The sequence below is a fragment of the Dipodomys ordii genome, unplaced genomic scaffold (assembly GCF_000151885.1).
Source record: "Dipodomys ordii isolate 6190 unplaced genomic scaffold, Dord_2.0 Scaffold12, whole genome shotgun sequence".
In the NCBI taxonomy this organism is placed as follows: domain Eukaryota; kingdom Metazoa; phylum Chordata; class Mammalia; order Rodentia; family Heteromyidae; genus Dipodomys; species Dipodomys ordii.
Window position 1 is genome coordinate 18,319,780 of NW_012267228.1, and position 16,187 is coordinate 18,335,966.

Sequence of the window (16,187 nt, forward strand, 5' to 3'; positions counted from 1 at the left end):
AGGTTTTATGATCCAAGTAGTAAGGGCCTCTGTAATCGCTAATGAGGCAGGGGGAGTTGACTGTCTCTATGTACCTATTGGGGCCAGCTTCTTGCCTGTTCTACATGAAGCTGTCATATCAGATTTTTGTCCAGACTCTATGGGTGCTTTGATTTCCTAAACCTTTCTGAGAAACCTAATCTGAAATCAAAGTCAAGTTTCTTAGATGTGGTCAGACAAGGTCACATTTAAAACAGTCCAGTGAACTTGAAGATCAAAGTTGAAAGGTAATGGCTTCCTCCAGAAATTGGCACAGACTTACCTGATACCTTACCTTTCATTTTCTAGCATGCCTTTTGCACCTCTTCCAAATGGGCTGGGAAAATGAAAACCTTTTCTCGGGGAAAAATGACTGGGGAGTTAGCTGTAAATTGTTGAATTAAAAACTTGGATGCAGTTCTGTTTTGGAAATATATCCTTATCCCAATCAGTGAGAATAAGGTATTTGGTTGAAGACATAGTTTCTTGTTTGGTAGGCAAGAGTTCTTCCCATCACAATGGCAGGGTGATTTCGGGTTCATGAGCTTCATTTGGGGCCTAAATTATCAGGATTTAGCCAAACTCTTGAGTAAGCCAACGTGCCACATAAGATTGGTGCTGTCGTGTATAGACATTATTTCTTTTTTAGTGCCACCTTCCTTTCGCACTGAGCCTTGAGCCTTGATCCAAAATAGCACTAAAAAAGGGGTGGGGGAATGGTGACTCACATTAGCCATGGTCTTAACATCTCACAATGTAGGTTTTTTTAATCAAACTCGGTGTGATTAGAAAACAACAACAACCTTGCCATTGCTTTATATTTCAGTGTTCTGTCTCTTGTGGTCGAGGGCATAAACAACGAAATGTTTACTGCCTGGCAAAAGATGGAAGCCATTTAGAAAGTGATTACTGTAAACACCTTGCTAAGCCACATGGGCACAGAAAGTGCCGAGGAGGACGATGCCCCAAATGGAAGGCTGGCGCTTGGAGTCAGGTGAGCAATGCTTCCCCTCTACCAACTGCTTCCTTTCATTGGGCCACATGGCTGGCACCAGCCTCTTCATGTGTGTTTGTCTGCATGGTCTGGGTTTTACAAAGGGGAGCTTGGAGAGTGGATGGCCAGGATATTAGCTGTGTCATCTTAGGCTTCAGACTCTGGGGCTTTGGCTGATCCTACATTGGGGTGGCTATGAGGTTGAATGCAATGTGAAAATGGATGTTTTAGCACAGAGGCATCTCTCGTCACTTGGCTGATGGCTTTTCACGATCATTTTATCACTTCCAAAACCACTCACTGATTTTTGTACTGAAGCTATGGTCACCTGACAGGAATTGAGTCTGAGTTTGCCTAGGAAGTTCTTAAACAAATACCTTTATTCCTGGGAATATAAGATATTCGAGATCACTTCTCTGCCTGTTTACAACAGAGATCGGGGAGCAGAAGGAGCATTCTCTGTTGGTTTCTATCTTTATGACCTTGGGTGCCTTGTTTAACCTTCCCAAGCCTACTTCTCGTGGTTCTTATGAGCATTTAGTGTAGTTATGAATGTCAAGTGCTTTGCTCCAGGGGTCTTGAGTCTAATGGAGTCTAAAGAATCATATTTCGTTGGAAGGAGTGTGATGTGTATATTAGATGGGATAGGGTGAGAATTCCCAAGACACGGATGGCACAACGCTCCACTTATTCCGGACATTGCTGGGCTAGACAGAAGGGATATGAGAGTAGGTTTCAAAGCTTTCATTTACCTGTAAATACTGGGTATGTGTTAAGGACCACACTTGCCCATTTTTCTCACCTTGGTTGAAGCTGCTTACCTGAAGGTAACAAGGTTCAATTTTTTTTTAATATTCTGCAGTTATGTGAGTCCTCACACTATTGATCTGATTCAGTGAGTCTTTACAGTATTTCTCTTTCTCCTGTGCTGTGGAGAATCGGACCTGTATCTGCTGAAAATGAGTGGAAAAGCAGGCTTAAGGTACATAGAACCTGGCATACATTCTTGCAGAGTCTGGGTCTTGATTCCTAAGGCTGCAAAGGAGCTTTGAATGCAGCTATAGGAACATAGAGAGGTGGTGAGGAACCTCCATTACAGCCTGGTCAGTGGAACATTCTTCCAGAAACCTGAATGGTGCTTAAATATTCTGAGCTTGCCTCGTTATCCTCCATCCCCATATTCCATGGCACAGAAGTTTGAAACATGGGACCCAGCATGTGTCCTTGCCCCTCTCAAAGCTTTTATTATAATGAAACAAGGGGTTTTATTTTTTATTTTAATTTAACAGTTGGAAAATCTAAGCCCAACAAAAGCTCATCCTTTTCTGGCCCCTCCAGGCATTTCATTCAAGGCAGTGTGCCAACCTGGTCATCCTATTAATGATTTGGAAGTGACTAATGCCATCCATTAGCTTCCAGCCTTTTTATTTTGGGGTCTGATATTCACTTCATACAGAAACCCACAGCTAATATTGTTTTAAGATGCCACAATTATACCATCCTCTTAAAGACTTCCATACTTGGCTGCTTTTCTTTATGTTCCTTGGCCTCTACTGAACTAATTGCATTTCTCCCTGAACATTAAACTCAGAACATGCAACCAATGCTCATCTTAAAAGACTACTTTATTCACTAAAGAGAGGATGAAAAGATTTTTTTTTGCTCTTTATTAGCAAACAGAGAATACGTTTTATTTTAGTATTCTGTGATCCTGAGGGAAAGCCTAAAATTACTTACAGAATTCAAATGATGAGGATGAAACATCTTGGGGCGGGGTGTGGGGGGGGGTAGGTGATGTTGCATATATAATTGGATTAACGGAATCCTTCCCCAGAAAGAAGCATACTCATTCCAAACATGGTTGAGTAGAGGTCATTACTTCTGTAAAAGACAAAAGTTAACATCGTTGAGAGTTTGTGGGCAGCTTTGGGATGTCCTGATTTGATTTGCAGAAATGAATTATATGAACAGGCAGGAGAAGATGCTGCATGGGTAAATTTGATTTGTGCAAATGGGAAGTGAACCGGAGGAATAAACAGCCAATAGTTCATGGTGCATGATTAAAGGTTATTGGCTTAATATTGAATCTGTGGTGAACATAAGTATCCCTAAGGCAGTGATATTAAGCAAGAGTAATGATTGCCTATTTGCAAGAATATTTTGAACATTTTACATCTGTTCCTTCCATGTTTGTTTGTTTGCTGGCCTCTACATCCTAGTCATTTTGTCTTCAAGGTAGGAAGACTAATTAGTGCAATTTCTCATTGGGTCAACATGCAGATACTATGATATAAAGAAAGTTGGAATCAGAGTGTATGTGGTCATGCTAATCTTAATAGTATCTCCTCCAAATTTGATATTTTGAAATTTGAAGTAAAATGTTCACTTCAGCATCTTTTGAAATTTTGAAGTTGTGAAGGACACCCACTGCTCTAGGAAAAAAAAAATTCTCCCTCTAAGTCTTCAAGGATTTTTTTTCCCCTCAAAAGTTCATATTTGGTCTGTTTAGATGATTTTGATTGAGAGCAAAGGGATGCCTATGAAATTTTAAAACAGAAATCACCCTTAGATCCTTGCTGCAGTCTGATACTGTGAAGGTTTTCTATTCTCAAGATACAGAAGCATTCCAGGGGACCGTTTTTCTAAACTTACCCTCTTCCTAGAGAAAGCTTTCTTTCCCAAACCCCTTGAAATGAAAAGCAGAACTGAAAAGAACAAGCGGTCAGATTAGAATGAAAGAAATGCTCCTTCATTCATCAGTCAGGAATTCTTCTCATGAGCTCATTCATCAATCCTGAGATGGAAGTTGTTTTCTAGCTGAATATCTTTGTGATCAGGATGAGGTTTAAAACAGTGGAACGCTGTGCTTTAATTATCAGCCCTTCTTTCCTTCCTTATTGGCACAAAATAAAATGATCTGTCTTATAATACATAGTGTCTTGTATTCAATGAAATAAAAATTAATATTTTAAAGATCTTTCAGTGCTAGTGATGCACTGGGAACTGGCAAATTGTAGTACGAATCTACCTCCTATTTTTCATGTTTATGGCCTTTTTCATAAGTGCTATGAGACAGCTTAGCTGAGATGTCTGATGCTAAATTAGTCTTCTCATGTTTACTGGAGAAATGTGACAAACAAGTAGCTGTATCCTGTGAGAACTTAAGGCACACATATGAATTTGGGTCGGGGCAAGAAATTAACAGTGGTGTTAGTGATTTGTGCTCTCCATTTGTTTGATTTTTTTATTTGAACTTTGAGACTTGATGGTGAATTGCTGAAACCAAGTTTTTCACCCACACTTTTGCTGACGTAGTACCAAACAGTGTATCAGATTAGCACCATATTTTGAAACTTGGAGCCAAATTTCAGCCCACATTAGCTATGCCACAGTTCCTTGGGTACTTTTTGTTTTGTTTTTCATTATTTCCTTGAGCTACATTAATTATGTCTATTTGCAGAGTATCTACCTAAAATGTTCATAGGGAAGTATACAAAAGATATTTTCTGGAAAATACTTAGACTAGAGCTAAGCCCTCAGCTGGAAGTAATTAAAATTTTTTGTGTAGATCCACAGGTACTGGGGCTCATACTCAGACCCGGGGCACTGTGCCTTACCTGGCTCTTTTTGCTCAAGCCAGGTGCTCTACCACTTGACCCACAGCTCCATTTCTGGCTTTTGGTGGCTAATTGCAGATAAGAGTCTCAAAGACTTTTCTGTCCAAGCTGGTTTTGAACTGTGATCTTTACATCACAGCTTCCTCAGTAGCCAAGATTACAGGCATGAGCCACCAAAGCCTGACTGGAAGTAATTTAGCACCTGATGGGACATTTGGCAATGTCTGAAGATAGTTTGGGGTGAGGGTAAAGGTAAGTGGCATTTAGTGGTTTCAAACCAAGTATACCACTCACCTGCAAGTCTCTTAACAGTCCCCACAGCAAGAACTATACCATTGAGAAACCTTCACCAAGAGTCTGGCATATAGTAAGTGCTTAGTGAAAATGTGCAATTGTTGCCATTTCCAAAGGGTGCTTTGTATTATTTTTCGAGTTAATTCCCCCTTTAAAATAATGTCAGGACCATCCTTTTAGCAGTAATACTAAAAGATACTATACTGTTCTTTCTATATACTATAATGTTCTTTCTACATTTTCAAGTGTACATTGTGAGTCTCCAAACCTGAGAAGTTCCTGGGAGGTTCTTTTTATCTATGTAAATAATTGTCAAGGTCCTCCTTTAAGTGACTGAGGTCTGCATACTAGCAGGGCTTTGTGGAGAGCGGAGGCAGCCAGAGCTAGTGCCAGGCTCAGTTGCTCAGAACTAAAACAAAAAAAATCATGGGAGAGGAGAAGAGAGAGTTGAGAGAGAGAGAGAGAGAGAGAGAGAGAGAGAGAGAGAGTGAGAACATTAAGAGTGTCTTTGCAAAGGAACCAAAAGGAGAATGGACTGGAACTAGGCAAATTAAACAACGAACACACACATCACCACTACTGTCAACATCTCTGGGCATGAGAGGTCTTTCTGATGCAGTGTTATTCATGGGACTTTTGCACGAATCTCCCCCAAATTCACCAAGCAAGGCTAGCTGGCTGTCAGTGTACAAAGTTGCCTTCCATAGGAAGTTGAACACAGAGATTGAACTCAGATGGTGCACCTTGTTTTGAGCAGCGATTACTGTAGCTATGTTATTCAGAAACATAGGGTTTGTTGCTATGCACTTAGGTCATGTTGAAACTCTCAAGTGTTACTTCAGAGCTAGCTGTGACATTATGAAAATCAAAAGCCAAAACAATATAATGCAAAATGGAAGCTTCTTGGGTATTAATCTGCCTTTGGAAAAAATAATGGGACATTGAGATGAATGAATTTTAAATTTGGATATTTATGACTTTTTGTAGCTTACCCTCATTGACCTATAAATACTTTATTCAATAACAGTAGCAGCAAAAAGAGGCTCTATTTACTTGTCTAAATAGTATTATATACTATTTCTATTTTCTTTGTTATTAAGACATTATGAGAGTTTTAATATATATACATCTATCTATCTATCTATATATATATAAATCATCCTTACATCAAACTCAAATGTGCTTACAGTATTGCTATTCTTTCTTGTGTTTTTATTTGGATTATCTTGTTCTAGAAATGGACTCTTTTATATTTGAGACACTAATTGCAAATAGAGGCTGTTTGTTTTGTTAAGGATGATGTTAGAATATATCTGTCATTTATGGAGTGACTCCATACCACTGGAATCCATTCTTTTCCAGTGTAATTGATGAGAAATACTGCTCAAGGAGCCCCCATGAACACTAAATGCCTTTTCTCTAGAGTCAGGGCTATCACTGGGGTTCTGGGCCCTTCCATTCCTCTGAGAACATAGCAGACTTTTCCCGTTTCCTTCAGGACATAGCAACTTTAAATGACTCTGGTTTCTTGTGGGTCACAAGCTCATTCAATAGTTAATACAATTAAACCCAGACAATGGTAGTTGTTAGTCCAAAACATTTGCTTCTCTTCAGCTCACTTTGATGTGAACTATGAGCTTCCTCTCATGAATAGATCAGCCTAAAATAATCAGACTGCCCAAGCTTTCTCCTAAAACATACCACCTATTTCCTTAAAAATCCAAAATAGGGAGATATATCACCATCTTGATGGAAGGTTTCTAAGCGTTGAATCCAACCGCAGGCGAATTAGATTGATCTGTCTTTCTAGTTTAAAAGTCTTTTCTTTAAGGAGACGAGACTTGTTAGAATATAACTTTGAAGTATAATAAACTTTTTTCTTTTAAGCTAGACAAATTAATGAAGTGAGTTATCACAAGAACTTGGTAATAACTTTTGATAGCTAAGTGCAGTAACATGCTCTTTCTAATCAAAGGTTGTCTTTAGTTTCTGCCTTTTAAAAGCTTAATAAAAGCAATAATTTTTGGCCCACCTATAAGATTATGAAACCCAGCAATGAAGAAGACATTAACAAATTAATTTAGAAGTTAGTTGCAGATTTAACAGGATGACTTACAACTTGGTCAACAAAATATTTCAGGTTGGTTAATGGTGTTTTCCAAGGGCTGAAATCATGAAGACCCAGGAAATGGTGTTTTCTTGTCAGCTTTTATTCTTTATATATTCCTCTGAGGTTGCAAATAGACACAAATATCTAAGTGAATTCCATGATTTAAAAAAGCAAAGCAACAACAACAACCAAAAAAAAAAAAAAACAAAGCAAAGAAATCCCTTGTCTGCAGGAATAGAAACAAGAGAAGGAAGACTCATTAAAAAAATTCAACTTATAAGTCCCTAAATCTTTAGTGGTCTTTGTCACTTCAAGTTACACTTGGAATCTGCCAAGAATTGCTTCTTGTATAGTGCTGTATCTCCCCGTTTGCAAGAACCTGAAATCCTCAGGTATAAATCCTTTAGCATTTCCATTTCATGAGACTGTGTTACTTCCAAGTTATGTTAACTATTTCACCCAGATCTCTCCCATCATATGCAATGTTCCAAGAGTTTTGCTATCCTAAGAAAGTTCTCTAAATGCCTGGCCCTTCCTCACTCTTCACAGTGAGTTTGCAGCTTTTAGACACTCCCTTGGCGCCCCTTTCACTGGGAATTAGAGAGCAAAGCCTGGTGATGCTGTGAGAGTCATTGGATTAGGAGTCCATTCCCCTCCCTTTGACCCTCTCCACCCCAGCCCGCAGACCTGAGCCCACGCATCCACTCACGTCCTCTGTCTTCTTAGTGCTCGGTGTCCTGTGGCCAAGGCGTGCAGCACAGGCAGGTGGATTGTCACATCGGAGCCCACAAAACAGCCAGAGAGACGGAGTGCAACCCCTACACCAGACCGGAGTCGGAACGCATCTGCCAGGTCACACCGTGTCCTCTCTACGCCTGGAGGACAGAGCAATGGCAAGAAGTAAGTAGAGCCATGAACTGTGCTCCTGCCAGGCATGGGCTCCCCCTCCTTCTACCATAACATCCGGTCCCTGGGAAGCCCCCAAAGCCATCAGACCCATGGCATGTCTGGCTCGCTCCCAAAAGCTAGGCTGTCAGACTTCAGCCTTCACTCTGACAAGGGTGGGCAAGCTCCTTGTTTAAGCAATTTCTATATCTGTCTGTGTTCTCCAATGTTCCAGAGATGACTGCACCAAGAGCTTTAACAGGCCCTGTGCCAAATGTATGCAGATAACTTCACAGAAGGAGGGGAAGGTGGGAGAAATATGTTAAATATGTGTGCCGGATTTGGTCATTCTTGTACTTGTTTGAATAGCCAGAAGGCAGACTTGAGGTAGGACTTGCTCTGTATTTTTCTGCCCATCATATTGTCATCACATAGAAGGGCACATGTGATGCCCCTGATTAATTCGTGGAGGAGTCCCAAGGACTTAAAAATTGATCTGCAGAAATTGCTCAGTCAATGAAGAAACAGACGAAGCTTTCTTTCCCCCCAGTTCTAGTTAATGTTTGGCCAAAGAGGGCACTAAGCAGTCGTGTGGAAAAATCCAGCTAGGAAGGTGAACTCATTAAGAGAAAAGAGGTAACCTCAGCTTCTAGACAGAGCCGAGCAGGCTGAGCTAGGCACTGGTGATTCATGCCTATAATCCTAGCAGCTCAGGAGGCTGAGATCTGAAGATTTTGGTTCAAAGCCAACCTGGACTAGAAAGTCTGAGATGGGGGAAGTGTGTGTGTGTGTGTGTGTGTGTGTGTGTGTGTGTGTGTGTGTGTGTGTGTGTGTATGGAGAGAGAAACAGAGACAGACAGACAGACAGAATGAATGAATGAATGAATGAAGTTAAAAGAGTCTGTTTTCTGTCGTGTGTCATGTACCTCACAAATGAAAGAAGAGAGACTGGATGCTAAGTTTGTTCTTTTAATCTATGGCAAGGTATTCCAACTGAACTCCTCACCCTAGGTCAGGGTCAGCCCACCAGCCCTGCCCTCTCTCCCTTTCTCCCCACAGATTGGTTCCATGGTGGAGTCATTCTTTTCTTCTAGGATTCTCTCTCCATCTGCTCATCTTTTTGTTTGTTTTCCTTCTCAACTTTGTGCCTAGAGCTGAGAGCCTGTTGGGTGCTGTCCTTTAGAGAGAATCTCACACAGCTTTTTCTGCCTAGTGTGGCTTTGAACTGATTCTCCAGATCTCAACCTCTTGAGTAGCTAGGATTACATGCTGTGAGCTACTAGCTCTTTTTGAGAAGCAATCCAGGCACTTGAAAGTATGGTTCAAGTGGTAGAAAACCTGCCTAGCAAATGAAAGTCTTGAGTTCAATCTCCAGTCTCTCAAAAATCGTCATCATCATCATCATCATCATCATCATCATCATCATCCAGGTATCTGTATTAAGCAGGGACTTTGCACACTTGCCATCCTATGGTCATTGGGAGTGTTTTGTATAGCCATGTAGGTTGTATACCGTACAATGCCAGGGAGCCCCAATCCTATAGACTGTAATGTAAGAGGCTTCCTCTAGAACTGTCCAGTTCAGTGCCCCCAGTACTAATGAGAAGAAAAAGAATAGAACTTAATATTTACTAAGCTATGGATGAGGCACCGTGATGGATATTTCTTGCATGATTACCTATCTCATTGAACCTTTCTACAACTCCCTGATCCAGCCATTGTATTTTTATCCATGTTTTAATGTGAGGAAACTTGAAAGATGGGTAGTTTAACTCATGATAAAAGTTGTGCATTTGAGTGGTTCAGCTGAAATATGAAGCCTAGCGGCCTGGCCTTGGTACCACAGCTTTGAAAGTTTGCCAATATCATCATGTACCTTGGGTGAATTACTTTAGTTCCTTCTCAGCGGCTTTGCAAGGTTTTTACCTAGAGAATGGATTTCAAAGTCATTTTCCCTTTATTGGATTACAAACTGCTTTTCTTTTTCTTTTTCTTTGTCAGTCATGGGGCTTGAACTCAAGGCCTGAGCACTGTCCCTGAGCTTTTTTGCTCAAGGCTAGTACTCTACTACTTTGAGACACAGCTCCACTTCCGGTTTCCTGGAGGTGAATTGCAGATAAGAGTCTCACAGACTTTCCTGCCCCAGCTGGCTTTGAACCATGATCCTCAGATCTTAGCTTCCCGAGTAACTAAGATTATGGGCATGAGCCACCAGCACCTAGCATAACCCACTTTTAAAAGTGAGATTCTAAGTCCAGTTGCTTGATTGTCAGACCTAAAGCTTTGTCGTGGGAAAGACTCGCTGCGGTCCCAGCCCCTCAGTTCCTTGTGCAGCCTTTGGCTACGCTGTGGACACAGGACATTGTGTGCTCTTGTTAGCCTCTGAAGGGAAGACTTGGGTGCTCAGGTTCAGGAATAATAATTATACAAGAGGATGCCCAGTAGATAATGGTGGGGTACACCTATTGTGATCCCAGATACTCACGAGGCAGAAGTAGAAGGATCATGAGTTACAGGACAGCCCAGGACAAATTAGTGAGCACAAAGCAAAGTACAAACAGAAGGACTGGGTGCAGAGAAGGAATGTGTCACCCCACTTGATGCGGATTTGACTTTGAGGTTCGGGCTGCAGTCTGCATATCTCCAGAGTAAGAATGAACAGCAAGCGTGGCTGCAGGATCTCAGTGAGACCAGCCGGCTGCCTCAGCCACTGTAAAACTTACAAGCTTTCCCGAGATGCTTGTCGTTCTGTGTGGGGTCTCCCCTCGAGCTCAGAGGAGGCCCAGCCAGCTGGCCTTCCAGTAGTGCCTACCAGTACTGGGCAGTAATTTGTCTCTCCACTTTAGTATGGAATGTAGTTTTGTACCATAATGTAATAACGTATAAACTATAATATAGTTTAGTTTTGTACTAGAGTGCTCATGAGGCTGTTCTGGGAAAAAAAATAGAACAACAAAAAGAGATTTTTAATATCTTTGAGAATGATTTTCCAGTGGATTTGCTTATTAATTTCACCAGATCCATAAAGACACTTATCCTTTTAACAAAGTCAGATTGTAAGTACTAAGTCCATAGGATAATGCACCCTTCACATCAAGGGATATATCTCACAAGCAAATGTGTTTTTATTTGGGGTTTTTGTTTGTTTGCTTTTTGATCACAGTGAGGCTACCCTGCTCCTGCCCTCACCCCAGTCTCCCTGTAAATTCCATCAGTCTTTATGCAAGTTGTCACTTCTGAGAAGGCTTTGGTTGCTCTTTCTTCCCTACTCATGATCGATTCAGTGCTTTTCATGTAGGGCTCAAATTACTCTTTTTTTTTATTTTTTTAATTAATTGATGGATTGATTTTTTTTGTGAGGTAGTGGAGGAAAGAAAGACCCTATGCTTGGGACTGTGCTGCATTTTTTTTGGCAATAGGGCTGTTTTCTATTACAAGTTAGCTTTATGGCCTTTATGACGCTCTTGATGGTTCTTTATATCTAAACGTATGTTATTTTGTGCAAATGTCTGTATCTTAATTCTTTTACCAAAGATCACAGATTAGTATCTTTTATTTATTCAAAAAATGTGACAGGTAATAATATACTAAAAGACATCTATCACAATTAGTGGAAGTTTTAATCAATTAAAAAATAACCCAAAACAGAATGCAAACAATGGATGGATCTTATTTTTATCCAGTCAGCTATTCTTTTGATTGGAGAAGTGAGCCCATTAATATTTAGGGTTATTATATAGAGATGTGTCATGTTTACTGCCATTTCTTGATTTCCTATATTTTGTTTTTGTCTTCTTCCTGTGTTTACTAAATTGATCTTCTAACGATCTTTGTCTGATGTGTTTCTTTGATTTGATTGTTTTTTTCAGCTTATATTCTTTCCTTTAGAATTCTTTGTAATGCTGGTTTGGTGATCATGAATTTCTGTAATTTTTGTTTGTCATGGAAGGTTTTGGGTTCACCATCCAGTGTAAATGATAATTTCACTGGGTAGATCAATCTGGGTTGGCTGTTGTTGATCTTGAGTGCTTGGATTATAACATTCCAGGCTCTCCTTGTGTGAGGGTTTGTGTGGAGAGGTCTGCAGTCTTCTGATTTTCTTTCCATTGTAATATAGCTCCTTCTTTAGTTTTTGTGGCATTTAAAATCAGTTCCTTGCTATGCATATCTGATGTTTTTACTATGATGTGTCTAGAAGAGTTTCTTCTTGGATCCAGTCTACTGGGGGCTCTATATGCTTCTGTTAAGCAAGTGAGATTTTCTCTCTTAAGACTGGGAAAGTTCTCAGCTGTTATTTTACTGAGTAGGTTGTCAATGCCTTTACTATTAAATTCTTCCCCCTCATTGATCCCAATTATGCATAGTTTGATTTCTTAGCTGAGTCTGCCAATTTCTGGACTTCTCTGTGATAGGTTCTGAGTGTTTTTTCCATACTTTTGACTTTGTTCTAGCTCCTCTATTTTATCATCGACTTCTGAAGTTCTTTTTTCCAGTTTACTTATTCCATTACCTATGGATTCCACTGTGGTTTGCATTGTGGAAATTGAATCTTTTATGTTCCAAGATCAGTTCTCATTTCAACTTTTAATGTGTTGTATAGCGTGTCTCTTTTTCCCTCCGTATCTTTCTGAGAGTCTTGGATTTTTGTCATTTCTTTTTTGAGCTTTTGAAGTTGATTTTGCATGTCCCCTTTTATGTTATTGACCAATTCTGTCACCACTTCTTTAATGGTTCTTTTGTCATCCATCTCTTTTTCATTCTCGCTGGAGTCCTTCCCTGGATTGTTGTTGACTATTGTTGTTGTTATTGTCTTCATTGCTCATTAATCTTGTAATTTTTCATTGTAATTTAGGCATTTGGGTTCAGATTGTCTGGGCTGTGACCCCAGCTTGGCCTGTTTCACCTGACTTGTGGCAGCCTTCGCTTGGTTTAGGCTAGTTCACACAGGGTAGGCTTTCCCACAGAGTCCCAGGACCAGCAAACACCTGTGTGCATGCTCAGCCCCAGGCTAGTTGGAGGGAGCTCAGTCAGGTCTGCTGCAGGGACTGGAAAGGTTAGGTTCTGGTCTCTGAGATCAACATGCACTGGGCACTGCCACTAGCCTGGCTGCTCCTGCCATTGGGCTGTTCTTGCCATTTCTACCACCAGGCAGCTCCTACACCAGACCACTCCTGCCGCTCAGCCAGCCGCTGGGCTGCTCCTCCTGCTCACCTGCTGGGCTGTTCCTGCTGTGGAGTTGGACCACTACCACTGCTGGCTGGTCCTGCCACTAAGATTCTAGGTCTCCTTGTTATTCTTAACAAGAAAAGTGTGAAGTACTGTGGGTTTTTTTTTTCCTCTTGTGGAGAAGATAAGAGTTTGTCATCCAGAATTTTCTCCAGCATTTAAATGGGTGAATCTCTGAAGGAAGTTGGACAAAAGTGGGTGGAATGGAAGATGATCAAGGAGAGAGGGAAAGAGGAGGAGGCCCGGAGGTGCAGGGAGAGAAGGGCAGTTCTGTCTCTTTAACTATTTAGAAGGAAGCCTGTAGAAGGAAGCGGTTGTACAAATGGCTGTTCCTCTAACAGCTGCTGTGTTTTCTTGTCACAAGGCCATGGACATGCTGTGCTCAGACCCAGCTGGCCTTTATACAACTGCCCGGCCTGTTTCTGTTGATCTCTGCCCCCCCTTCTTACATATTTGGAGTTTCCTGACTTTCATTCTGACCAGTTGTAGCATGATTTCTAAGCTCATCTTCTCCCCGAGGAGTTAGTACTGAGCACTGAGTACTTGACCAATTGATTGAAAAGATTTTCATGAAATTGGCCACAGGAACCAATCAGGGTTTCCTATGTTTACGCAGGTGTAAGTATTAACCCTAAAACTCATTTCCTCATGAATTTATTCAGCAAATAGGTCACTTTCAGGGTGCCAGACACTAGGCATGAGGAAGACTTTAAAACCCCAGACCTCAAATCATATGATCTAAAGAATTACCAATGAAGGCCAAAAATGGTGGTATATACCTGAAATCTCGGCTACTTGGGATGCAGCGGTAGGAGGATCCTGGTTCAAGATCAACCCAAGCAAACGTTTCTGGGCCTCTGTCTCAAATCCAAGCGAGGTTACAGTGGTTGCATCTCTAATCCTAGCTACTCAGAAGCTAATGATAAGAGGATCACATTCCAAGACCTTCTCTACGATCTAATCTGAAAACCAAACTTAAAGCAAAAGGACTGGGTATGGGACTCAGGCAGTAAGTAGAGCACTTGTCTGAGTTCAACCCAGGCTCTACAAAATCAAACAGACAAAAAAACACTTATACCATCCCAAACCCCAGGCTCTCCAGTCTCTCCCTTCATTCTGTGACACGTCCTTGTAGATGCTTTCTAGCAGTAGCTGGGTGACATGAGCCACGACAAATTCCTTCCTCTCCAAAGAAAATAACCCTTAAAATGTAGAGCCTGTGACTATCAAGTGATTTTTGTGCCCCCGTGGTTAAGGAATTGTACAAAAAGATACATTTCAAAGTGGAAAGCGTCTTGATTACAGCCTTTAAGGAGAGACAATTTCTACCAACGGCAATAAATGATCTTGTTTAGAAATCACTCATGTCACCACCAACCTGCCTGAATAAGGCAGTACCTCACGAGATTGTCTTAGGGCCTCATCCCCATCAAATTCCTCCCACCATTCATTTCAGCACATTTAAAGGCACTACGGGCAAGGTGTCTATGTGTCCCAGCAACTGCTGAACTATGGTGCATCCTCTGACATTTATCAGTTCATGGTGTTACTTATGCCTTTGGTAGAAGCGGGTTTTTCTTCTTCCCTAAAAGTCAGAATGAAATTTGAGGAAACCCTTTAGAAATTAAAAATGAGACTATGTGAACTTCCTTCCTGTTGTTTGGAATATTCTAGATCATAACCCAGAATAGGAGAAAGAATCATAAATCGTTGGTTGGTGTCTGGGGGTGCTGACAAACTTCCGGCACCTGCCTGCATTTCAGTTCTGCTCACCCATCTCCCGTGGCCTCACCAGCATGGAAGATTTCAGGAGAAAGGAATTTTGTGTCACACGGTTTTCAGCGCAACTCTTGACGACTTCCAAAGCATGAGTTCAGTCAGTTATTTACCTAGTTTAATTTTTAATTTTCCCAAAGAGTTACTTTATCCCAGCTGCCTTCTCTACCACAGGCAAAATAGTTTCATGGTAGTTTAACCATTTATCGTGACAGAGGAGAAAACACTTGACGCACACAAAGTCTCACCTGGCATTGGTTCCAGTCTATGGATTAGTGACAGTGAGCATCCTGGAAGGCTTGTCAGGGGTAGCTGCTCAACTGTCACCATCTTCTCAGAGTCATCTAAATCCTAATTGTCTAAGGAATTATCGTGTGTGTGTGTGTGTGTGTGTGTGTGTGTATGCCAGTATTGGGCTTTGAACTGAGGACCTGGTGCTATCCTTGAGCGTTTTTGCTCGAGGCTAGAGCTCTACCACTTGAGCCATAACTCCACTCTGGCTTTCTTTGGTAGTTAATCAGAGATAATCACAGACTTTCCTGTCCTTGCTGGCTTTGGACTGTGATCCTCAAGATCTCAGCCTCCAGAGTTGTTAGGGTTACAGGTGTGGAATTCCCTTTTCTAAAGTAGTTAAAGCTTTTCTTCTGGTGATCACTTCACAGGTTTCGTTTTTGTTTTATCTTGGATGAAAAGGGCACCATCCATTTTGAGGTCTTGGGGAGGTGGTTGTTTTGTGGCCTTGTGCCTATTAAGGGGCTGCCCTAATGCTGAGCCACTTCCCAGCCTTGGCGCTGTGCATTTCAAGTATTTGAGTTAAGTGTTCAACGAAGACTTTTACCAACCTGAGCTTTGCTCCTTTATGCTGTGTGTGACACCAGCACCTGAGCTAAGAGCAGTGCTATTCAGTGACAGCCCCTGCCCTGGAGATCTCATGGGCTTAAAGGCTGCAAAGTAACAGAAACCCAGCGATGGCAGGACTAAGATGCTGGAAGCCATCTGTCGAGCCTCAGACCTCTCCACTTCTTTTGTAGTGTACCAAGACTTGTGGCGAAGGCACCCGGTACCGCCGGGTGAGATGCGTGGCCGAGGACCAAGGCGAGGTGCACGCGGCACACTGTGATGCCAGCCAGCGGCCCGCGGACGGCGAGAGCTGCAGCTCGCAGCCCTGCGAGTATGTGTGGATCACAGGAGAGTGGTCAGAGGTACTGTCCCGGGGAGTCTGGGACCGCCTGCAGATCAGCCGGGGCCCCAGAGTGGCAGGAATGGG

At 41.7% G+C, this 16,187-nt stretch overlaps 1 protein-coding gene across 1 annotated transcript in view; it reads left to right on the plus strand.

The window, feature by feature from the left end:
- Window positions 1-16,187, plus strand: part of Adamts9 (ADAM metallopeptidase with thrombospondin type 1 motif, 9) — a 147,408-nt gene that overhangs the window by 112,443 nt on the left and 18,778 nt on the right. The window contains exons 26-28 of the mRNA XM_013010368.1: window positions 845-1,012; window positions 7,760-7,933; window positions 15,952-16,122. Of these exons, the coding sequence (XP_012865822.1) occupies window positions 845-1,012; window positions 7,760-7,933; window positions 15,952-16,122 (513 nt within the window). The remainder of the gene's footprint in view (window positions 1-844; window positions 1,013-7,759; window positions 7,934-15,951; window positions 16,123-16,187) is intronic.